We start from the raw sequence: 25,134 nt of genomic DNA on the forward strand, positions 1-25,134 counted from the left end.
GCTACTCTTCCTTGCCGTGTGCGGGCTTCTCATTGCAGTGGCTTCTCTTGTTGCAGAGCATGGGCTCTAGGTGCGTGGGTTTCAGTAGTTGTGGCACGCGGGCTCAGTAGTTGTGGCTCACGGGCTCTAAAGTGCAGGCTCAGTAGTTGTAGCGCACAGGCTTAGTTGCTCCACGGCATGTGGGATCTCCCCAGACCAAGGATCGAACCCGTGTCCCCTGCGTTGGCAGGCGGATTCTTAACCACTGCGCCCCTGGGGAAGTCCCTTGCATTCATTTTTAAACTAGCATGTATTTGGGGAAACAAAAACTCCTTTGGCTTCTGAATTATATTCTTGGACTTGAAAACAGAATGCTTATAACTACAAATTCTAAGTCTTCCAAACATAAAAAGATGAGCCCCAAGGATGTGAAGTCTCAGGTTTTGTCAATAAAGTTTCTGGATATGAACCACTTTATATGTTGAGAATGACAATCACAGTTTGAATCTACTAAGCCAGCTGGTATTTTTAGCAACAAGAAGCCTGCTCAAAGGACAGCTAGAAACGCTCAGTAGTCGCCCATGTCTAAGGAGAGAGCCATCTGAGAATCAGCATGACAGCATTCAAAGAAAGAGAAGTTAGGGGGCTTCCCTGGTGGCGCAGTGGTTGAGAATCTGCCTGCCAATGCAGGGGACACGGGTTCAAGCCCTGGTCTGGGAAGATCCCACATGCCGCGGAGCGACTAGGCCCGTGAGCCACAACTACTGAGCCTGCGCGTCTGGAGCCTGTGCTCCGCAACAAGAGAGGCCACGATAGTGCGAGGCCCGTGCACTGCGATGAAGAGTGGCCCCCACTCGCCGCAACTGGAGAAAGCCCTCGCGCAGAAACGAAGACCCAGCACAGTCATAAATAAATAAATAAATAAAATTAAAAAAAAAAAAAGGCCTAAAGGTTAAACTTTAAAAAAAAAAAAAAAAAAAAAAAAAAGAAAGAGAAGTTAGCTGCATCTTGGATTTGGTACCTGGTACTCAAATTTCTCAGTATGCATGCAAGATCTTCTGGAGGGTATTTCCTGTCAGGGGTAAATCACCACATGCCCACTTGAGTAATGGACTCAATCATAGAAACTAACCTTAAAGGCTAGTTTTAGAAGAATTTGGGATGGGGATAGGGGAGCAAGTTTTCAGGAAAGTTAAAAATAGGAAAAGTAAAAGCAACACTGGCTTTAGAGGACTTAGGACTAAGAAACTTGGTAGTTGAGAATTTTGAGAAGTGCAACACAAACAGGAATATTGACTTCAGCTCAAAATTAATCTAGAATAGGAAACAGAGGGTTGTATAGACCATTAGCAGAGTAACTGTAAGCATATATAAAGTCTTCCTTTTGCTAAGGTGAAAAGCAGTTTAAGCACAGTTCAAATGAAATTCTTTGGGATAAAAGAAGAAATCATTTTCACATTCTTGTCACAGAATCACCCGTTAATTCATAAAAATGACTCCATTAAAGCTGAACTCAAGCCCAGTTGCAAAGTATTAAATCAGGTGCAGCTTTAGCTCTGTGTTTGTATGTAAGCAACTTACATTCTGTCTCTACGGGTCATGCAATGGGGCAGCTCCAAGACTTGGAGACTGTTTACAATCCCTCCTCCTACTATTTCAGGCACGCTTCTATATTTACCAAATTCAGCCTTTACAAATTTCTACTCACAAATAATAAGATTCAATCACTTCTCCAGACAAGTGACCTAGGCTGTATATATGAAGGAAGAGAATTCTTTAGTAATAAAATTATCAAACACTAATTAACCCCCTCTCCCCTATGAAAGCCTCATTTCTGATGCACAGAACTAAGAAAAGAGTAAATTTCAATGAACTGTTCAGAAGACTCAGATACAGGTGGCTGGATTTTTAATGGTACTATCTGCAGCACTTTACATTTCAATCTTAAGACAACCAAAAATGTTAGTAAGCATGCTTTTTGCCAAACCAAGATGCTACAGCAATGTAAATCCAAACTATAAGAAACTTGGATTTCGGGGGCTGTGGCCAACATCACTGCAGATTCTAGAAAGGATCCCCCATTGGTGATTGAAAGACATCTTGGTTCATCCCAGTATCTCATTCCCAGATGGTCTTACATGGGGCGTGGAAAAGCAATGTCAGTGCATGAAGTGGAGTGTGCATGGAAGACAGCAGGCAGTGACGGGGCTCTTGTGCAATCGGAGTGGGCGCGTGCCCTCTAGACAGCTGAGCTACTGCTCTAACGTGCTGCTGATATTCAGCACTTCAGGCCCAAGAGTTCCAGATCATCTGATTTTTCAAAACCTTTCAAGGAATCCAGACTTTTGTGTGGAACTGCTGTATTTTTTTTCTAACGTTGGCATCATTAAAGCACCACCACCTTCTGTGGGCCAAACTAAACCCATTTACCTGGGCAGCAATTAGTCTCCGGGTCGTCAGTTTGAAAACTCAGACCTCGTCCAAAGTTATCGTTTTTATAAGAAAGAAACCAATGACAGTGATGCTGCCTCTGGTCAAGGTGAGACTCCAGGTCTCCGGACGCCAGGCCAGGTCTCAGCCAGCTGCTAGCATGTTTCCCCTAAATGCACGCAATATAATTTCTTAACGCTTAGCTCTGCAAGTCTTCAAGGATACAGTCTAATAAATGGCTTATTGAGTCATCTCAGTATAATCATCTGCTATGTCACTTGACCAACCTACATTTTGGAAGCTAATCAGAAATGTTTTTCCTTTTATGAGATAGTCTAGCCCCGTGATTGTTGCGGTGGTATCAAAAAAAGGTAGCAAAATATTTGTGATTTCGCTCACTAACTTTAGGAAGTTAACCCATTTAATAGACAGGCCTTCTCACTCCCAGTGTCTGAATGGCACGCAGCAAAGTGGAGAGCTTCTCTTAGCTGAGATGCAGCAGAATGAGATGGCCATGTTGTGTGTCAGGGTTCGCCTTGTTTCTGAGAGATCGGAATCTTTATTGAAAGAGCTCCCTTTTTTGATTTCCGGATCAGGCCCTGAGCAGTTGATAAGGGAGAATTACTTGGCCATTATCAGAAGTAGTTGTATTTCCACAAAGAGCTGGTACGAAACAACAGTTTATCTCTATGACAAGACTGATAGAATTCACACAGATTATAATTCAATCAGACACCTGAAACAGCACATATATTGGTTGGTGGCCTATGTGCAAACCTCTGTCCTCCAGCCACAGCAAAAGAAATACCTGGGGAATAGTTCCTGTCACCTGAAAACTGGGAATAAATGTTAGAGAGTGCTGCCCTTGGTTGCTACAGGCTCTGTCTCTATATAATCCATAATAATATTTTTATAAAAATGTAATCCTAACAGAATGCCATTAGCCCAAAGAGTCAACTACCTGTGACCTTTGCAATTATTTGCTAAAACACTCCCAAAAGGTTTAATGTACTTTTCAAAGTATATTTCTTAGACGTTAAGAAATGCTGTCTTCCTAGCAGCTAGCAGGTCTTGCTGTCCTCTTTGAAAGCTGGGGAAACTGACAAATGAAGATGAACGGTGAACTCAAAATAAATTTGTGTAAACGCAAAGCTTCAATCCTATTTGGAACACCAACCTCTGAAACTATTTTTCACAACTATTGGAACTATTTTTCACAACAAAAAGGAGAAGAATGTAGGGTTCAGGGGCTTGATTCTAGCATGAGGCAGCTTGGGGTTAGCTAATAGACTGGCTTCATCACTCATTAGTTGTGAATCCTTAAGCAAACTTCTTAACTGCTCTGAGGCTAATTTCCTCATCTGTAAAGTGGGGATAATGAGAATATCTAATTTGCAGAGGGGTTGTGAAGATCTAATGAAATAATATGACAATGCAAACAAATACAGTACTTGGCACATGGCAAGTAGGTGATAAATATTACTTGCCATTGTTATTAACACAGAATGGCCCAAATTTAGTGAGTCAGAGGCCTTGGAACAAGTACACACTATTATATTCTATAACCAAGTTCCCATCAATATTGTGATCTGGTGTTAATTTACCAACTACTATGTTTCTGTTCTGCCTTTAATTTTCTAAGTTCCTCCTTAGTTTGCCATCAAATAGAAGAAGAACAACTAGAAAAAGAAATGATACTCTTGTACCCATGAGGCATTTCATAGCTTTGTATTTTTATCCCCAGTGACATAGAAGCTAATGGACCATTTCTAGTGGGGACAGTCAGAAGAGCCCTCTGCATGGGCACAAATCTGACAAAAGGGAGGCTCTCTGTCTACCAAGCAGAATGTGGGGCATATAATTGCTGCATTTTGCCACCAGCATTTGATTGCAGGTGGGGAAAATGGAATGTGAAGGCAGAGCTCCTCCCCACATGGCGCAGGTTTGGAAGTGATCACTACTTGTAGACGCCCTTTTGTGAACTTCAGGAAGGGGATCAGCTTGCTGAAAAAGTCTCCTCATTGGCCTTCCTGCTCCTCCTCTGGCCCCCATCTGGTCTAGTCTCAACCCAGCAACCAGAGGGACCCCTTCACTCTATGGGTCAGATTCCATCCCTTCATCTTCAAAACCCTCCAGTGGCCCCCAGCTCACTCAGAGTAAAAGCTGACATCCTGCCAATGTCCTGTAAGGCCCTGCCTGATCTGGCCCCAGGTCTCACTCCTACATCTTCCAGTCACACTGGCCTCATTGTTATTCCTGGAAGACACCGGGCCTGGAATGCCCTTCCTCGAGTTATCTACAATGGGGCTTCCCCTGGCCACTACAGCACCTACCTGCAATCCTCATTAGTCTTTCCCTGCTCTTCCAGGCATTTATCCTCTTCCAGCATGCTGAGTAGCTTTCTGACTTATTATGTTTATTGTTTGTGGTCTGTAGCAAGAATGCAAGCTGCATGCAAGTAGGGGCTTTTATCACTTTTGTTCATTGATATATCATAAGTGTCCGTAAGAGTGCCTTGCGTCTAGCAAGTGCTTGATATGTATTTGTTGGATGAATGAATGAATGGGTGAATAAATGAACACATACTCATGCAGGCTCCTAGCTCCCAGCAACCACAACCATCTCCATGGGAAGAGCAACTGGCCAGGGTGCGAAATGGTGGGCAGTGACTTGTTTCCAGAGCATAAAACCTCCTGTTTGTGCCGTGCAGATGCAAACAGGCTTGCTTCTTTCTTCCAGTGCCAGTCTGAAAACGGACTGCAGATTTTGCTCATTAAGAAAAAAAAAAATTAAAAAACTCCAAAACTTCCAGTGCCTTTCACAGAACTTCAGGCCAAGCTAAACAGTCACATTTCAAGACATCTGCATTCTTGTCCTGTGTCCATCCATTAATGAGCTCGGAGGCTCTGAGAAAGACAATTAGCTTCACTGGGATCCAGTAAAATAAATGACAACTAATTTTCCTTCCAGCTTAAAAAAATCTCAGCATTAGGAAAAAGGTGAAAACAAGTCAAGCCCTGCTTGACCACTCCTCTCCTTCCTCAACCAATGATTTGTAATATATATACCCAAATTTTAATAGTTCAGCCTAATAAGAAAACTATCCTGTCTGGCCCATCTCACAAAAGGAGTGATATTAATAGTTACGTGTGACTCATCTGGAAATAGTTGTACTACCTCAGGTGATAAGCCAGAGGTGATTCCAAAGCCGTATTAATGCTTTCTTTTAATCTGGAGCCATAGCTCTGACCAAACCAAAAAATGCTTCTGCAGACAGTATCAAAATAGCTATCATTCTCCTCTTGTCATCTGCTGCAGCTTGAAGCAAGGCAAGGGTCATTGCTAAAATGCTAGATTCCTGGCAATATAAAAGTCCTTTGGGAACACAGAGATATTTAAACTTGTGCCATCTCATCATATCCTGCTGAACATGCAGGCCACAGGGAAACTGAACTCTCACAAGTACCTGTAGCAATTATTGGTTTGAACCAATAATAATAGTAGTAGTAGTAATAATAATAATCATAATAATAGCAACCAAGTTTGTACCAATAATATCACTTTCATTCACAAAACAACTATTTTGTCAGCATCACATGCCCAGCCCCTTCCTAGAGTTGAGGAAGACACTGAGATGCAAAAGACACATTCCTTATCCTCAGAGCCTGTCTATATGAGGAGCAAAGATAGTCCAATGAGAAGCAATTAAAAAAGACATGAAAAAAAGTTTCCAAAATTAAATTACTGAAATTACTGCCCAGAAACAAATATCTTCAACATTATTGGCGTACATTATTCTAGACATCCCCATCATGTTAATATATGTATATATATTTTTTCCTTTTTCTTTCTTTTATTGACAAAAATGAAAATGTACTATATCTAATCATAGCCTCTAAAAAAGCTTTTAAGAACCCTTACTATAATTGTTCATGTTCATCCATTTGTAAACATAGATCTACATCATTTTAACTGGCTGAATATTGTCCCTTAATGGATTTACTTAAGTGATTCCCTATTAGTTAGCATCTACATATATTTTTATGTAGTTACCCAAATATTCATTTAGGATACAGTCCTGTGTGTGAAAATACTGGGTCAAAAGTAAGGCATTTTCTTTGGGAGATTAAATATAGATATAGATACAGATATAGATATCTCTGTGTCTGTGTGTGTGTGTGTGTGTGTGTGTGTTCCAACTGTCCTTGTGTAAAGTTGTACCAACACTCATTTCTACAAGCAGGGGGCGTGAATGTCCATTCTGAGTATATCATTAAAAAAAATCTTTGCCAATCTCCTGGATAAGAAGTGGTATCTAATTCTTGTTTTCTTTTGCATTTATATTGTCAGTAAGATTACACTTTAAAAACATCTTTATTGGTAATTGATATTTATTACTTTGTTAATTGCTGCCTTGTCTTAACTCAATCTTTCTATTAATCATTTCACATATTTTCTTATTGATTTATAAAAACTCTTTATCTCTAAAGGCTACTAAATTCCTTCTCATCATATATTTCTTAAATAAGCTATTTGCATTTTTTACTTTGATTATTGCATTTTTTGTATTTTTTATATTGTAAAGAACTTACATTCAATATTAGATCCTGAATCTTTAATGACGGACATCAAAAAAGTCTTTAAAATATACCTGAATTCAATACCAGCTTTTTCTAAAATATACCTGAATACAACTATAACCAGAGATCTACACACATTTTAAACGTATTCAAATATTTTTTGAATTTTCATTTTTCACAGTAAAATCTTTTAAAAATTGTTATTAGTTTTTCATGTTTCCTTTTGTCCTTTATTTTATATTCATTATTTTATCTTTTACAGCAAAATTGTCTATGGCCAATTAGTTGTGTGGTGAAACTGCTTGTGGTGAAACTGCCTGCAGCAAAGATGTTTAAGCCAAAATACAGGACATGAGTTTACTTCTCTGTAAACCTTAGTTTTGTCATCCAAAAAAATGAAGATAATAATAATGTCTACCTCAAAGAGCTGGAATAAATGATAAGATTCATAAAAAGCAAACAGCATGGTACCTAAAGTATAATAAAAACTCAGTAAAGGTAGTCATTAGTGGGAAAAAAAACAGAGAGCCTAACAACTAGCTTTAGGGACGGTCCACATTAAGGGATAGAAGATAGAGAGTTATTCAAGGAAATGGGAGAAAACGTCGAAAACACAATTTATAGATATCATGGAGTAAAGGATTTCGAAGAACAACTGAACTTAGTAATGAGGATAGAGAAATGCACTATTCAGTCCTGGGTGTTTTCTATGTAAGAAAAGCAAATTTGGGGCTTCCCTGGTGGCGCAGTGGTTGAGAATCTGCCTGCCAATGCAGGGGACACGGGTTCGAGCCCTGGTCTGGGAAGATCCCACATGCCGCGGAGCGACTAGGCCCGTGAGCCACAATTGCTGAGCCTGCGCGTCTGGAGCCTGTGCTCCGCAACAAGAGAGGCCGCGATAGTGAGAGGCCCGCGCACCGTGATGAAGAGTGGCCCCCGTTTGCCGCAACTAGAGGAAGCCCTCTCACAGAAACGGAAACGAAGACCCAACACAGCCAAAAAATAAATAAATAAATAAATAAATAAATAAATAATTAAAAAAAAAAAAAGAAAAGCAAATTTGGGCAGCACTACATACCCAGAGTTGGTCATCCATGCCTGGTGGGTTCTTTTTGATAAAAGCACCATAGTATGTAGCAATATTCCGGTGATGAGAATATTTCTTCAACATGTTAATTTCTTGTTTGATTTCTTCCTCTTCATCCTATATTAGAACAATAAATATTGTCATGAAAATCCAGTGTCTTTAGTAGGATTCTGTTTTTCATCACCATCTATATCAACTATGCAATAATTTCTTTCTTAAGTTTTTTCTTCTGTGGTAACAAACAAGCATAATTACCATATAACTTGACTTTCTTCCTTGACTACAAAGAAAAAATTTACAAGATAACACATTGGCAGTCCAAGGGGGTCTTCTGTTTGTACAGCAAACCAATATAGCAGGCAACCTGCTAGGAAAAAAAAAAATTCCTCATCCTTTCACCTGGAAGAGATTAAGGTAGACAAGCTATTAAGATAAAACTCACTCTTGGCCTCTGGGTACTATGTCCATCAAGTACCTATCACTGATCATACCTGGTATAGGGAAGATTAAGAAAAGTGAGAAGAAAAAAAATACAGGCTCTTCGATTTAAAATTTGTTAGGTTCATTTTCTTTGAAGTCTCCTTTTATTGAAGTCCCCGATGGAAGATGATGAAAGTCAGATGGGAAAGGGAGCAAGGGTAAGTTCCCTCCATCTGAGGATATTCACAAAGCAGGAGTACCCATCTCACCTTCAGGAAAGTACACATGAAAAGAAAGGGGACATGTGGTAGTGCCACGAATGTGAAAAGAAAGAACCCTCCTACAGAGTAAGTTTCCTAATTCAGATTTCACTCATTCCCAGTTTCAATTTGGAGTCCACTAACTTGGGCCTTTCCAAGAGAACCTGATATCACTGGTGAAGAGTGTGTGTGTCCTCCCATAATTTTTTTTTTAAATATTTATTTATTTATTTGGCTGCGCTGGGCCTTAGTTGTGGCACGCAGGATCTAGTTCCCTGATTAGGGATTGAACCCGGGCCCCCTGCACTGGAAGTGTGGAGTCTTAACCACTGGACCACCAGGGAAGTCCCTCATAATTTCACTTTGAAGTGTATACATCAATTGGACTTTTACATAGTATTTTATTCTTGAGGTTGGTGGAAAATATTTCTAGCCCAGGAAAACTGTTTTAGATGCAGCAGTAAGAATCTCTGAGTGTAAGATGTTACATGGCCATTACCTGAAAGACCATTCACGGTGTGTCCCTGTCTGTACCCTCACCTCCTCCAGCTACTTGGTCTCTACGTTGCTGGGCCCTTCTGTGGTCTCCCATGAATGCCTTCTTTCCCCTTCCTCTTCTTCACATAATTTCTACTCATCCTTCCTGACCGAGTTTAATGGACACTCTTGAGGGATGTTTTCCCTAATTCTCTCGGGTAATGTCAAGTCTCCCCACTATATCTTGTCCACCCCCAAACCTGCACACACATTTGTTGGTACTAGAACAGAGGTATGGGTCATACTGTGTTATAATTGCCCTTTTACTTGACTCCCTTCTCCATGGATTGTAAGCGCCCTTCTGCCTTCAGATCTCAGTTCCAGGATCCCTTCCCCAGCAAAGTTCTCTGATCTGCCTGCCTGTGGTTCTAGCCCCAGGGATCGTCACGTGTCTCTTCCTTTGCAGCACCTACCAGAACGGCAATCCACATTTATCTATCTAAACATTTGATTGAAGCCTCTCTTCCCTGTCAATCCATAAAAACTATCAACACAGGGATCCTGCCTGCTTTTGCTCCTTATAAATAACATCCTAGCATCAAGCAAAATGCCTGTGAATAAATATGAATAAAAGAATGAATACCTACAAAAGTTCCAACCAGTTACAGCAGCATTCCTTACAGCTTGAAAGGAACTGGTAAAAATAAGAGGAGGAGAGTGGTGAAATGCTGACATTTGCTGACCACACAAAAATAAGTTTTAGTAAAAAGCAATGGAGGTTTGCAAATCTAGGAGAACGGAGTATGTTACGTATGACGTGGCTTAACTAAGTCAAAGACTAGGTAGTCTCAAAATAGAATGTATGCTTGGGATGCTGAGCTAAGAGGAAGCACGTGGCCTTAACAAAGGAGGGGAGTAGAGGAGTGAGGGGCTGGGATGGCACATGCTGACCAAAGAAATCTTCCCTGCGGCTATCAGAAACTGCCTACGCCTCCACTGCAGGCCTAAGGAGAGACTGACCTTCACAGTCCTTCAACTTGTTGCAGGGTCCTGCAGCAGGCCTCCAAATGTCTGACGATTGTGCATATTAGCTATTTTAAACCCACCACGCGGGGCCTGATAATTGTGGATGAATATAGGATGTGAGCAGATGTACTTTAGGGAAGCCTAGATAAAAGGGGAGAAAACAAACCTGAGGGTTTCTGGGGCAGTCTGGCATCTGCTTTCGATTAAAGAGGCAAGCACATGAGACAGTAAAACACCCGTCATTTTCCAGCGGCAGCCGGACAGACTCAGCTTGGGTCATTCTTAGTGAGAAGCGGGGCTGGTTCTACAAGTATTTGCTACCTGCCTCAGGTTCTCAATGGGATGGTGGCTGATGCAGGAGAAAGAGAGGAGGAAAAAGTGCCTTAAAAAGCTCACCATATCATTCAGGAAACAAGAACTTATGAAACAGTTAAATAACAGTGTGATTCAGTATATAATGAAATCCAAAATAAATAGTACTGGAGACCAGAATGAAGTCAGCACGTTCTCCATGGCTTTGCAAAGGTAAACTGAGGCAACATGGTAATGAAGAAAGCATATGCATTAAGTCAGGAAAATGAGGGGTGGCAGGTGGGGTGCATGTTCGGCTTGAGCTGCACTCCTTTCTGGCTGCGTGATGTCAGGAAAGTAACCTACCTTTTGGAGCCTAATTTTTCTCATCTATAAGGAGATACAGATTTTATAATAGTATCAATATTATTATAGGCCCCAATCTTCTGTGAAAATTAAATGAAGTGTGTGAAAGTTATAAAATATAATACAAAATAAACATTATTATTAATCTTCTCAACCAATAAGTAAATAACAAAGGTAGGAGAGGGCAGGAATGTAAGTAATTTGAGTTTTAGGTTTAAATTGTTTAAATTCCAAACACAGTTATGGAACCACTGTGGATCATGGTTACGTAGCTCTAATATATAACCTTGATCTTCATCTAATATGACCTTGTAAGTGAGCGTGAAATTTATCAGGCCTTCAGGGCTACTGTTTATCCAGATTTCAAGACTAGTGCAATGATGGCCGTAAGTTACTCAGTGAAACTGAAAGGGAGGCACTTATTATGACCATAAGAACACATTTAACCCCTTCATAAGCAGTCCAACCTCTTACAATACGGCTCATTGAAGGAGATGGGTTACGATGCTTTCAAAAGGACAAAACAACAACTGAGGCTAGAATTAGATTACAAAGTTATAAGAAGCTTATCTTCTATTTTGTAAATGGATTATTCTTATGTCTTGAGAATTGAGCACAGGGGTCAAGCTCACTGGGAAACTAATGACCACTGGGTCACAGTGAAAAACAAAGTAATGGTACCAAATTGTCACAAATGTTAAAAGGGAGTAATTTTAATAAGCTAAGTCCAATACTCTAGGAAGAACCATTATTTCAATCAGAAGACTTCAAAATCTTGTCCAAGCTGACTTATGTAAAGTCAGGCATGGCCATTTAAACTCTCCGAATGTCAGTTTTTTTCACCTGTAAATGGGAAAAAGAATACCTATCAAAGTCACCTCCTAAGGCTTAGAAATGATTAAGTGCTTATGTAAGCACAGCTTTATTATCAACATAAAGAAGATTGTTTTTTCTCAAGATGACGAGAATCTATTTACTGCTTACTATTTGTGGTAGACTAAAAGGAAAAGCGGCCCGATATGTGGCAGCCCCCCAACATGAAGAGGTGGAGTCCATTTCCTCTGCTTGTCTCTGGGCTTGGCCATGTGATTTGCTTTGGCCAATGGGACATTAGGAAATGCAACGCAGCAGAGACTTGAAAAGTATTTGTGTGTAGGGGTGGACTTCTCTCACTGCTTGCAGAGAACACTTCTATGTGAAAAACGAGAACCAGCCTCCTGGAAGATGATAAAACAGGTGAAGAGACAGTGCTTTTCAAATGCAAGGAAACGGATGATCCCAGACAATGCTTTCAAGCCACCGACCACCTCTGATGACTATATGATGATCACAACCGTGGTCATAAAATATAGCCAAAGCCAACCTTATGTAATGTTTTGTCCCAGAGGTTGTATGTGTATTATCTCATTTAATATTCAAAACAGCTCTATGAAGTACATGTTTTTAATGATCCCATTGAACAAATAAGGAAAATGAGTTTCAGAGAGTTTATTCCTATTTTAAATGTTAGAGCTAAGAACCAAAGCCAAGATTCGTCTGACTTCAAAGTCAGTGCTCTTAATTCTAAACTGAAAACTCCTAGACAGAAAAAAGGCAATTACCTACAGTGATAAAACCAAAGCTGCTAAATCATGAAAGGAGAGTTTAGGAGCACCTTAAGCCAGGGCTGAAGAGAAACCTGCCTTTGGTCCTCCAATTAAAGGAGCTTGTTAGCACACACTAATATTTGCTTATGAATGATTCCAGGGGATAAAGGAGGGATTTTAAGTTGCATATTTATTACATAGGGGAATATACTTTAAGCACCTACGATACAGTAGGATTTAAAAACAGAATTAACGAGACACTTCATATTAGTGTGCTCTATAACAAAGGGTTTGCCCAACGTTCAGCTCTCAACCCATGGAAGAGGAATAAACCTGTGTAATTCTTACAACAATCCAAGGGACTGGTCAGTTTGAACTCGCAAGGAAGTATGAGGTGTAGAGACTCATAAATGCGACTACACCCCGGATGTTCGGACACTGGCTAGAACCACTTCTGCCCCTGCTCACCTGTCCTGCTCTCCACAGTGGTTGCTGGCATTAGGCAGGTTTTTGTGTTAACACGTCTACCATTTTCACCTTTGTTGCTGACTGAATGTGACAAAAAATTGAAGACAAGTTATTGTTAAAGAATCATAGACTATTAGAATTTGTAGGGATTACTAACATCTTCTAAAATGTGATCTAAAAAAAAAATTTAATAATTTGTAGCACTAAAATCCCTTTCTCCAACAGAAATTTTATTCAGGATGCCAATATACAGCCTCAATAAAAACTAGACTTTTAAAATCAGTAAACATTTATTTTTATAAATTAAACTATTATATGTAGTACACACAGCTATATTTAAAATGGATAACCAACAAGGACCTACTGTAGGGCACAGGGAATACTACTCAATATTATGTAACAACCTAAATGGGAAAAGAATTTGAAAAAGAATAGATACTTGTATATTTATAACTGTATCACTTTGCTGTACACCCAAAACTAACACAACATTGTTAATCAACTATACTCCAATATAAAATAGTTTTTTAAAAAAGAAACAAAGGGTGACTAAACTCTTAAAAAAATTAAACTATGTAATATCTAGATATAAAGTTAATCAATGACAACAAAGGAGTTATTTTAGTGAAGACAAATTTAGAATTTTTGAAAGAAAAAGTCACATATCAGCTTCAATATCTTATTAATTTTCAGTTCTGTTTTGGTTCCAAAGGATAGAGAAAATCTACATTTCCTCAGATGGGTAATTGTAAGTGGTAACAATTACTCTTAAAGAGCATGCCTTAAAATTTCAGTGGAAAATTCATACTGAATGACATTCTGCACATGAATGGAGTAACCCAGATTACAAATTGAAAAGTTGCTGTTTTCTTTTATTTTTTTAATTTATTTTATTGAAGTACAGTTGACTTATAATGTTGTATTAATTTCTGCTATACAGCAAAGTGATTCAGTTATACATATATGTACATATTCTTTTCCATTATGGTTTATCACTGGATATTGAATAGAGTTCCCTGTGCTGTACAGTGGGACCTTGTTGTTTATCCTTCCTATATATAATAGTTTGCATCTGCTAATCCCAAACTCCCAATCCATTCCTCCCCCATCCTCACTCCCCCTTGAGAAGCTGCAATTTTCTAGTGTGTTCAAAGTTGGTATATAACATTGAGTTTGAGGGTTTTTTTAAAAAATCAGTTTATTAAATATTAAAATATATGAAACATTAAATGAGACTTAAGCGTGTATGGATCCTCTAAAATTATCTCAAGGTGGGTAAGCACCTGCAAACTATGTATTTACAGATCTAGGGAAACAGGTCTAGCATGATTCAACGAGTTGCCTAAGCCCATATTTCTTCATTGCAGCACTGATAGAACTTGGGTCTTTGCCACAGCATACTGCAAGCGGCACTTGGATTTGTTGTATATGTTAACCCTAAACTAAATGGATTCATTCAATAAATATTTATCTGCTACTCTATCCCAGGCACAATGCTAAATAATAATAATAATATAATACAGTCGTCCCTCAGTATCCATAAGGGATTGGTTCCAGGATCCTCCATGGATACCAAAATCCACAGATGTTTAAGTCCCTTATGTAAAGTAGCATAGTACAGTCGGCCTGCCATATCCCTGGGTTACACATCCTCAGATTCAACTAACACTGTGAATACAGAGGGCCGAGTGTAATACAACAATGGACATAAAACATTCAAGCTCTTCCACAGTGAAACTTACTATAGTCTCGTGGAGAACACAAATAGAAATCAAAGAATGATACAGATACATGCAAAATTACTAACTTGAGAGGTATGGGTAGCTGATGTTATTAGGCGCATTAGGGGAGAGAGCCGAAAAATCCAAGTGTGAGCTGAATTTTAAAAGCCATGCTGGAGGTTACCCAGTTAGGGGAAAGAAAAAGTATAATGTGATGTGACTGAGGAGGGATTGGTTTCCTGGCAGAGAAACAGTGATTACCAAGGCCCTGTAGCTGGACAGGGTAGGGCATATTGTCTCCTATGGGAATCGTCGGTGCCACGGAGAGAAAATGAAAAATGTCTACAAGAGATGTCGTAATAGTAACAATGTGCACTAAACACTGTGTTCTACATATGGGTCTCAAATGCTTTATTTTATTATTTATTTATTTATTTATTTATTTTTGGCTGTGTTGGGTCTTCATTGCTGCGTGCGGGCTTTTCTCTAGTTGCAGCGAGCGGGGGCTACTCTTTGTTGCGGTGCGTGGGCTTCTCATTGCGGTGGCTTCTCTTGTTGCAAAGCTCGGGCTCTAGGCGTGCGGGCTTCAGTAGCTGTGGTGTGCAGGCTTAGTAGTTGTGGCTTGTGGGCTCTATAGAGGCACAGGCTCAGTAACTGTGGAGTACAGGCGTAGTTGCTCCACGGCATGTGGGATCTTCCCGGACCAGGGATGGAACCCAAGTCCCCTGCATTGGCAGGAGAATTCTTAACCACTGCACCACGAGGGAAGTCCCTCAAATGCTTTATAAATAACTACATTTCCTTCTCACACTAAGTGTATGAGAGAAGTAATATTATCCATATTTATACATATGGAATAAGGGGAGGTTAAGCAACATGCCCGGGGTAAGAGAGACATGAAGTGTCAAAACTAGGGTAAACCCAGATGAGTGACAGTTTGCAGTGCTCTTCTTTACCACTAGGCTAACCTGCTCTCTCTTTAGTAGGAAGTAGTATCCCTTAGAGAAGCAGACAACACGAGGGTGACATGCATCCTTCTCACACCCAAGCCTGCATGGATGTATGACTCCCAAGAGGACTATGAATCTTAAAAATAGGTTTTAATCCTAGGAATGTTGTCATTCATTTAAAATCTATGATAAATGAGACAGCTTTTGCAGCAACATGGATGGACCTAGAGATCATCATACTAAGTGAAGTCAGAAAGAGAAAGACAAATATTGCTTATATGTGGAATCTAAAATATGAAACAAATGAACCTATCTAAGAAACAGAAACAATCACAGACATAGAGAACAGACCTGTGGTTGCTAGGGTCAGGGGTGGGGTAGGGTTGGGAGTTTGGGGAGTCTGGAATTAGCAGATGCAAACTATTATGTATAGGATGGATGAACAACAAGGTCCTACTTGTCCTACTTGCACAAGGAACTATATTCAATATCCTGTGATAAACCAAAATGGAAAAGAACATGAAAAAAAATATATATATGTGTATACATATATATATATATATATATATATATATATATATATAACTGAATCACTTTCCAGAACAGCAGAAATTAACACAATATTGTAAAACAACTGTACTTCAAGAAAATTAAAATAAATAAATAAATGAGATGGCTTACATCCTCAAGAATCCTCCACCTACAATTCAGGTAACAGCCCACAGGAATCGGAATGGGTCGTCTTTTCTGATGGTATTAACAGTGTAAATGATAATGTCTTCCCTTTTGTCTTTGGTTACTGGAAAAAATAACTATCAAATTCCCTGTGGCTTGTAATTTGGATCTGTTTTTTCTTCATCTGGCTTTCTAGTCTTTATATTTTCTCTGCTCTCTTGTTTTTACAAATATAATATCATTTTGTATAGCATCTACTATGTGCCAGGTCCTAGGTCAGCAGGCTCTGCAGGAGGTACCAAGATGGATAATGCACAGTTCCTGTTCTGGGCTCCTTAAAGTCAGCAGGCTTTAAACGAGAAAGAGAGGACTCTTCATAAAAGGAAAACTAAAGGTGAGCTTCACGTCATTCAGAAAGCCAACGTATTGATGAGGAGGTCAAGCCTCAAAAGAGCTCAACAAGAGGGAACCAAGTAAAGTCAAAAGAGGGACATAAATGTGAGATGGCAAAGATGTGCTGGCATGAAAAGGAGAGCACGGATCTACGAAAGGAGACCCCCCACTGTCCATGATTGAGGAACTTGGTAACAAATCTGGATTTGAACGGCCTGCTTAATGATTCCAGGCACCCCAGCCTCTGTGGGCCAATCTCCTTACCTTCATGCATCTCGATTCCACTAGGGGGATAAAAGAACTAATTATAGTTTTGATCAAATACTTTGAGGTACACAAATGAAAGGCACTACTAAAAACAAACCATCACAATGGAAAAACACTTCTAACAACTAGTGCACCTAAGTGTTCACCTTCATTAGTGTGGGGTATAGACAGGAGTCCCCAGGTCCATTTTTTGCTCTTAAGCAATCTCTGTAGCATGCAGGCATACACATACTACAAGGCCACCCACTCAGCACGCATGCACACGTGCAGAGACCCAGACACACATAAGCCACCAAAGGGGTGTAATCAGTATGTAAGGAGAAATGCTGAAGTGTGCGTGGAGTAAGCAGCTCAGCTTGTTCATTTTTAGAACTTAGAAGCTTTCCAAGTTCTACGTGCTGTACAACACACAGAATTGAGACACTGGAAATAGCCCCAAAGGTGGAGGGTATTATAGAGACAAAAAAAAATCTGTTTATCTTTTCTCTGTTAAAAGTTCTCATCATGTGCTTTATCTGACTGGTCTTTCCGCTAACTTTATCTACTTGAAAAGTCCCAAAGAGGTGTCTAGAAGGGTCTCTGCAGCAGAAGAGCCTGGGGTGGGGATTCCCAGGCTTTGCTGAGAGTCAGGCTTCCACAGCTGGGAACGCCCTACCAACCTCACCAATATCTACCCATCCTCTGATCTCATGTAGTTGTTACTTTATCAGAGAACGAACGTACTGGCCACCTAGATAGGTCAGTTTCCTTCTGAAATTCTCCCTTAATACTCTCTGTACACTCCTTGAAAGTTCATCAGAACTGTCAAATAACTGTTCAACTGTTTGTTAAACGTCTTTCTCTGACACTGGAATGTAAGATTCCAAAAGATAGCGCCTGTGTCTGTCTTATTCACCGCTATCACCCCAGAGCATAGCACATTCATTCATTCTTAAGTGAATGAAAAAATGAATTATTGTGATTTCAGTCTTCAGCTTCTGGAATCCAGCCCCACTCTCTCTCCTGGATCCTGCTCTACACTAAGTCATTTTGACAGTTACCTGTGGTTCAGGGTAAGACTAATAACTTTGTAACTGAGGTAGTGAAGACAGGGCTGAGTCAAACTACTTACATATATTGACAATGAACTAACCCACATATGGCATGTACGGCATGTGGTTCATAGCACAGGCTACCATCCCCAGCTACATAAGTCCAATGCACATTATAACATGCTCTCCTCATTCCTATTGCCTGCCCCATGCAGGCATTCACCGTCTCTTACCAGGACTAATATTTAGTGAGGAACTGTTATGTACCAAGCACTAGATATTATATAATTTTAGTCGCAAAACAAGTTTGCAATGTTTGTATTCCCATCTAACAGATAAGAAAAATGAGATTCAGAAAAGTTAAAAAATTTGCCCAAGGGCAGTAAGGAGAGGAGTGGGCGTGAACCCAGCTCTATCTGAATCTGAAGGCCATGCTCTGGTGATGCCCCCCGACTCCCAACCCCCATCTCTCATTCTTTACAACAGGGCCGTGGGGAAGGTGGGCACACCCTGACTGGCTGGATTCAAATTCCAACTCTGCCATTTACTGTCTGTGGCGCTTGGGCAAGTTATTTAGGATTTCTGGCTTTCAATTAATTCCTCATTTGTAAAATGGCTATTATTAGCACTGCTCCTCTAATGGGAATTGTTTCAAGGATTAAATGAGTTAGTGTATATTGTATTAAGTACTAAGAACAATGCTTGGCACATATAAGCAATCAATGATAGCCATCTTTATTTTTGACTCTGGCTGTTGTTGTTGTTATTACTGTTACTAATATTACCTTCTATGCTACCAATCATTCCACTGAATTGCCCTCCCTTTGGGAAGGAGGAATCAAATGTGCCTGGAGCAGCGTGTCCCCTGATTTCTCCCAGTAACCGAAGATGAAAAGATGTTTCCTTTTTTTTTTTGGTCCAATTTCAGCAAACATTCAACGAGCCCATTAACTATGGGCAAAGCACTCTACCAGAAGCTACCGGGAGAAAGCTGCTTCCTTACTCTTCAAAGAGAGACGGAGACTGGTTGAAAGCTTCACCCACAGGAATTCAGTAAGTGAGACAGAAATAGAAACTCAATCAAGCAGGGCTTAAGATGGATCCTTCTAGTAAGCAAATCCCATCCTGTTACTTTGCTATTTAACTTCTGGCTTCCACACTGGCTCTAGCAGTGGTGTGAGGCCGGGGCCGGGACTGACAGCCTCCCGCCCCTTGTAAAAAACAACCCGCCTTGTATCTCTTCTATCTAATGGGTTTTTGCTTAAGACTCTTTGCTCTCAGGGTTCTATTGGGAAAATTAAAAAGTTTGAAAACCTTGTAATGAATTCCCTCATGACCTGACCCTAACTTGTCCAGATTCCCCTTGTATCACTCTCTCCTCAGCACATTTTTTATACTAAAACTAAACTATGTGATAGTTTCCAGAACATGTTCCACCTCTCTCAGCCTCCATGCCTTGGCACAGACTGTTTTCTTGGCCAGGAACGTTCTAGTCTGATTGTCCTCCTGGGCTTAATTACTACCCCTCACTGTCACATCAAACTGTATATGTAACTTTATTTATGACTTGTACGACTTTATTATAAAATGGATTAGATTTACCTACAAATATTTAGAGCAAGGTTGTATTATTGTCAGCTCCCCTTCAGGCAAAGAACCAATTTGTCATTTTTGAATTTCAAGTGTCTGTCATAAAGTAGGTGTTTAGTAAATGTTTATCAAATAAATTAATTAAACACTAAATATCCTTCTATGTTAACTGAAGATCTATGGCAGTGTGAGAAACAGGGTGGACTTAAAAAGTAGAACTGAAATACTCAGGTTGAAATATTCACTCCACCATTTACATGTTACATTGAGCAAGATACTTAATATGCCTGGTTTTCTCATCTCTATAACGGACCTACTAATGGAGTCTGGTGGTTGTTAAGGGCATTCAGTGAATCAATATATAGAAAGTATTGTAAAGAGTTCTGGCACATAATAGTCACTCCATCAATGTTAGCTACCATTATTATTTCAGGCTGAAATATAAAAAATGTAACTAGAGAGGCACTTAAGGACTAAGTCAGTTTTAAATACATCTACTAAAATGATTTGATCTTACAGTAATACGTTGAATTCTCTTGTTTTTCCCTGCCCAGCATCTATCCTACCCTTTGCTTTAACAGTTCTTAGGTTTTTGTTTGAGGAATCCTTTCCAACTCTCAGTCCCTGTGGTAGGTTCCAGGGCCAGGCACCCAACCCAGATGTGGCTGGAGAGAAACAGGGTATGGTTGTCGGATGGTGAGGTGACCCAAGCTGGGCCACTGATGTTCACACTGGCACTCTTGCTGGGACTAAGGGTAATGAAGTAATTAGAACATGAGCCTGGAGCTGCTGGTAGAAAGAAAGCAGAGCCCAGAGATGGAGAGATACAAAATTCCTAATCAGTCATGTGACTTCCTAGATCTTGCTGAGCCTTTTTTTGTTTTTTCTTTTTTTAAAAAATATACAGAAGACAATAAATTCTGTTTTCAGCTTCATCTAGTCTGAGTGGGGCTTTGGTACTACAACCCAAAGTGTCCTGGGTAATGATCACAACCAGTCATTGTGAAGATGAAAGCCTATGACAGTAAGTTATTATCTTATTAAGTCCTACATGGGCTTCAAGGTATCATTGTAAAGGGACTAGTTTACATCAGGAATTTTGGTTCAAATGAAGATGGGTATTATTTGCAGGATTATCAAAGAATCATGGTCTCTTCATACTTGGTAACCAGAAAGCAGTAAATACAAGTCCCTAGAAAAGTGCTCCTCTGACTTTGGTGTGCATGAAGCTCCTTGAGGAGCTTGTAGAAAGGCAGCTTCTTCCACCCAGAATTCTGCAGCAAGCCCAGGAATCTGCCTTTCGGATGAACACCCCAGGGGTGCTGACAGCCTGCAAATGCTGGCTGTCCACCTTGAGGAACACTACCCGAGAGGGTCCAGTTTGTTTAGATGATTAACGTACACAATCCAGCTGGGAAGAAATCCCCAGAAAGCGACAAAATGCAGAAATTCTCATAATTACTTCAGAAACTAAAAGAACTTCAAAGACTGAGTCTGAGTTTAAGCCCTAATTCTGAAGCAAATATTAGCAAATTTGGAAGTGTCTCAGCTCTGAAACAGAAGAACATAAGCATTATATCCAGTTTTCTCTATGGTTATTTTCTTCTAAAAAAGGAAATGGTATAGAAAGAAAACAATAATTTAAAAATTGATTTCAAGCTTATAGTTTTATCAAATTCATTACGATAAACTATAGTAACTTCGCAGTAGATCACTGCAAACAATTAACAAAGATGACCTTTGAGAATTCATCTCAGAGCAGCTATAATGAGCACAATTATAATAATTGGTAAGAAGCTTTTGCAGCGTTCCATAATACACAAAAGACAACATGACAAAATGAAATAGATTGTTTTCTGAGGATACCACATGAGTTTCACAAAGGAAATTTTATGTTGACTGTGATGTGTAAGGGGGTGATACAAAAGTCATTTGATGCTGGATCATACACCATGGGAAATAAGAAAACCATTTCCTGATGTGTATCCATGTTTGCCTTTGTTAGGGGTCAGTGGTTACATAATGGTCAATGATGTGTCTAAATCAAGGAACTATCCAGCCCTTTCAACAGAGGTTCCCCCGAGAGAATTAAGCCTAAATACTATAAAGCATCCATTGTATGCAATAGATTGACTCTCCTATGCATTGAAAATGGTGCTAGCTCTGTACCATGCTGGGGAGAGTTGAGAAAATAGACTCTAAATCATTTTCTGTAGGTCTCAGTTGCCTTGTGAAACCCAGTTTAGAGAGGCCAACTGACACTGCTTAAACTGAAAATACATACTCTGGGATAAATTGCTGTGTAACTTTTTTGATTCCAAGCAAGGTGGTCTAGAAATAGTAAATGATTCTTTGAACAATTTAAAATCTCACAAACAGAACCAGAAAAAGTGATATTCAGTGCTCTCAAGTCATACTTTGTGCATCAATATACAGCTTTGTACACTGAGATTAATGACGTCAGTGGAACTCAACTGTAGTTCTGCAGACCCACACAACAGAACTTTACAGCATTAATGTCTTGGGCTCCATCCACATCCATTAGTTGTTCAACTGCCAAGTGCATCACATTATGTGGAGATCCTATTCAATTCAAGGAAAATACAGTAGTATGACTTTAGCAGAATTGCAAAATAAATTCTGACTTGTTTTGTGCTGGGAGCTTTGTAAAAGATTTACACATTTCTAATGGGTTTCTATGTAGAGACTGATAGTATCTGACCTTGATTTTTGTGTCAGACCCTGCTAATTAACAATACAAGTATCCATTCTCTCTTCATTCCTGACTAATAATAGAACCCAAATTAACTGGACAGGTTGGTAGAATGAAAGACCACATTTCCCAGCTTCCTTGCAGCTAGGTAGCCAATGACTGCAGAAGTAAATAGAAACGTTGTATGCGAGTAGAAAAAATTTCACTGGAAGGGCTGTCTTCTGTACACTCTGCTCCCACCTACTCCCCCCCTCCCCGCACTGCTTTTTTTTTTGCCTGCCAAAGAATGTGATCAATGGAAATCCAACAGTTACCTTAAATCACAGAACTGACCTTAAGTGTGGAAGCCACGTGTCAGAATGATGGAGCAGAAAGATAAAAACACCCTCCTACTCCATCACATTGCTGTTACACATCCCTGGACTGTCGCCCCTAGACTCCTTTAACGTAAGAGAGCATAACACTTCCATCATACTTAAGCCTCTGTTATTTTGAGTTTTCTCCTGCAAGTGGCAGAACCTAAACCTTATTAATATAATCTGCATGTATTTTCTTACTCAGCAAAGGCCAGGTGAATTAATAAACTAATTGGGATGAAATATTTGAACTGGTTTGCAAGCTCTGAAATTTGAATAATGCATTTAGGACAAATAAAAGGAAGGATTACTTTATCTAAGTTCTTCTAAACATATGGGAACAAAATTTTTTCTTGTTAAAAATGCATATAAGTTTTAAAATGCATAGAACTTAAAAAGGAATTCAGATAAATAATAAGTAAGGAAAGGAAGACAGTACAATGTGTGGTATAAATGAAAATTAGTGAAATTAGTATCATGGTTAATAGTGTAGCATATAATGTATACTTATCAAAGGTAGCAAACTGGACCAGAGAAGGTATGGACTGAAGTCTGACCTATGGACGTACTGTGTGTTTTTCTTATTTGTATACTGGTTCTTGATACCTTTGTGTGACCCATTCATTCTACATCTCTTTACATTAAATAATCCACTTCTGGGCCAAATGGAAGACTTTGGTCTTTTAGCTTTTGTGTACAGCTGACAGACATCTTAGAAAAATCCCTGGGGACAACAGAAAATCATTAACATGCTTTTGATTTCCAATAAGTCCTTTCAAGTCTGATTTTTGCTCTGTACTCTAGAAAAGGCATTTAAATATTTTAAATAGACCTAGCAAAAAGGATTGAAAGCATAAGATGGTATTTAAAATAAAGTCTATTCCTTAGATTGCTTTTGATAATCCAGGCAGAAATTTTGTTTCAGTGTTGCTTATAATAATAAGTATTTGTAGTTATTGTGATTATTTGGTCTATAACATTTGGGGGAGGAAAATATTCATGTTACACATCCTACTAGGATTTTAGAGTTATCCAAACTCTTGTCTACTCCAGTGTTAGGTGGACTTTGGGGAAAACTATGAAGACCCACCTCTTCTGTGTAATCTCAGTATTACTCTCTTAATACCTTCAAATCCTTGTTCTGTCTTCATCTGCAAATGTCCTTGGCTGTGTTTATGTAAATTATTGGCACACATGTTCTTCACTCTGACTACATAAGGCAGTGTGTAGGTATCTAGTTTAATTAGAGTGATTTACCCATGGTCATCTTGGTCAGCTGCTGAATACTCCTAATTTTTATGTTAAGCACAAGTGGGGAAAGGTCTTAGATGTCTAAAAAAATTCTATTTCCAAAAAATGATTTTTCTCTGTCACTAACTTCTCTATTACAAATATATAGCTTTGAGACGGCAATATAATGATACATTACCCCTGTGACATCCATAACCTTGATAGCTGCAAGCTGGCCCGTTTTGACATGACGACCCTGTAAAAAAATTTTTAAAAATAATTCAGTCCTGATGAGCAATATTAACATTAGATTTCAACTGTAAAGAACAATTACGTAGATCAATGTTACAGAGTGCCAATGGGGAAGACAGACAGACAGACACACACACAGAAATCTTAAATGCTTTGAAGATCAATCTCTATTTAATGTTTATTTTGTAAAACATCTCCATCACTTTGTCTGTTGGGTTTGTTTTCAGAGTGGTTGGCAAGTTAAATAAAAGAGACAATGTCGAATAATTTGGTTTTACCTCCTCTTCAAGGTGTTAGATAAGGGGTTGAGTGAGAGGAGGATTTACATGGAAGGGGAGCTAGATCTGGGTGGAGGAGACATAAGCATCTCCTCGGTTGGAAAACACTTGGTATGTGCAGAAACTTTAGTTTCCTTGATTATTAAAATATCCTGTAACAGTCCTCAAACTGGATATGATTCTGCTACTCTTCACTTCAGACTATGAATTTATCTTCATCTTAAAAGGGGGCCTAAAACAAAACAGATAGCAATCAATCCGAATTTGTGATCAAAGAGACAGTATTGAGCATAAGGAACTGCTTCCCCAGAGTAGGTATCCCTGGTCTTTGCAACCACAGTGAAGCACCAACCACAAGGAACTGGAAGAGAACAGGGTGTGGTGAGGGGGCAATCCCAAAGAGGAGATTTCTCTGTACTTGCTCCTTGAGAAACATGAAGTCTACATCTGACTCTCAGACAGCAGCAAAGATGGTCAATATCCATTACTTCTAAATGCATTTTCTATGTGGCTTCTAAAATACATTTTACCTACTATTGCTATTATGCAGTATAATATACCTTCCAAGATCAGCTGGATTCAAATCCCAGCCGCATGACCTTAGGCAAATCCTTTAACCTTCTAGGCCTCAGTTTCCTCGTCTGAAAAATGGAAATAATGATAGTACCTAACTCATAGTATTGCAAGGAGGATTGAATGAGATAATGT

General features: G+C 39.4%; 1 protein-coding gene across 4 annotated transcripts in view; it reads right to left on the bottom strand.

Moving 5' to 3' along the window:
• TNIK (TRAF2 and NCK interacting kinase) overlaps positions 1-25,134 on the bottom strand; it is a 407,791-nt gene that overhangs the window by 140,765 nt on the left and 241,892 nt on the right. For all 4 annotated transcript variants that reach the window (XM_036850972.1, XM_036850970.1, XM_036850971.1 and 1 more), the window contains exons 3-4: positions 24,096-24,152; positions 8,068-8,193 (exon numbers count right to left, since the gene is read on the bottom strand). In XM_036850972.1, coding sequence (XP_036706867.1) covers positions 8,068-8,193; positions 24,096-24,152 — 183 coding nt within the window. The remainder of the gene's footprint in view (positions 1-8,067; positions 8,194-24,095; positions 24,153-25,134) is intronic.

This window comes from Balaenoptera musculus, chromosome 4 (assembly GCF_009873245.2).
Source record: "Balaenoptera musculus isolate JJ_BM4_2016_0621 chromosome 4, mBalMus1.pri.v3, whole genome shotgun sequence".
NCBI lineage: Eukaryota > Metazoa > Chordata > Mammalia > Artiodactyla > Balaenopteridae > Balaenoptera > Balaenoptera musculus.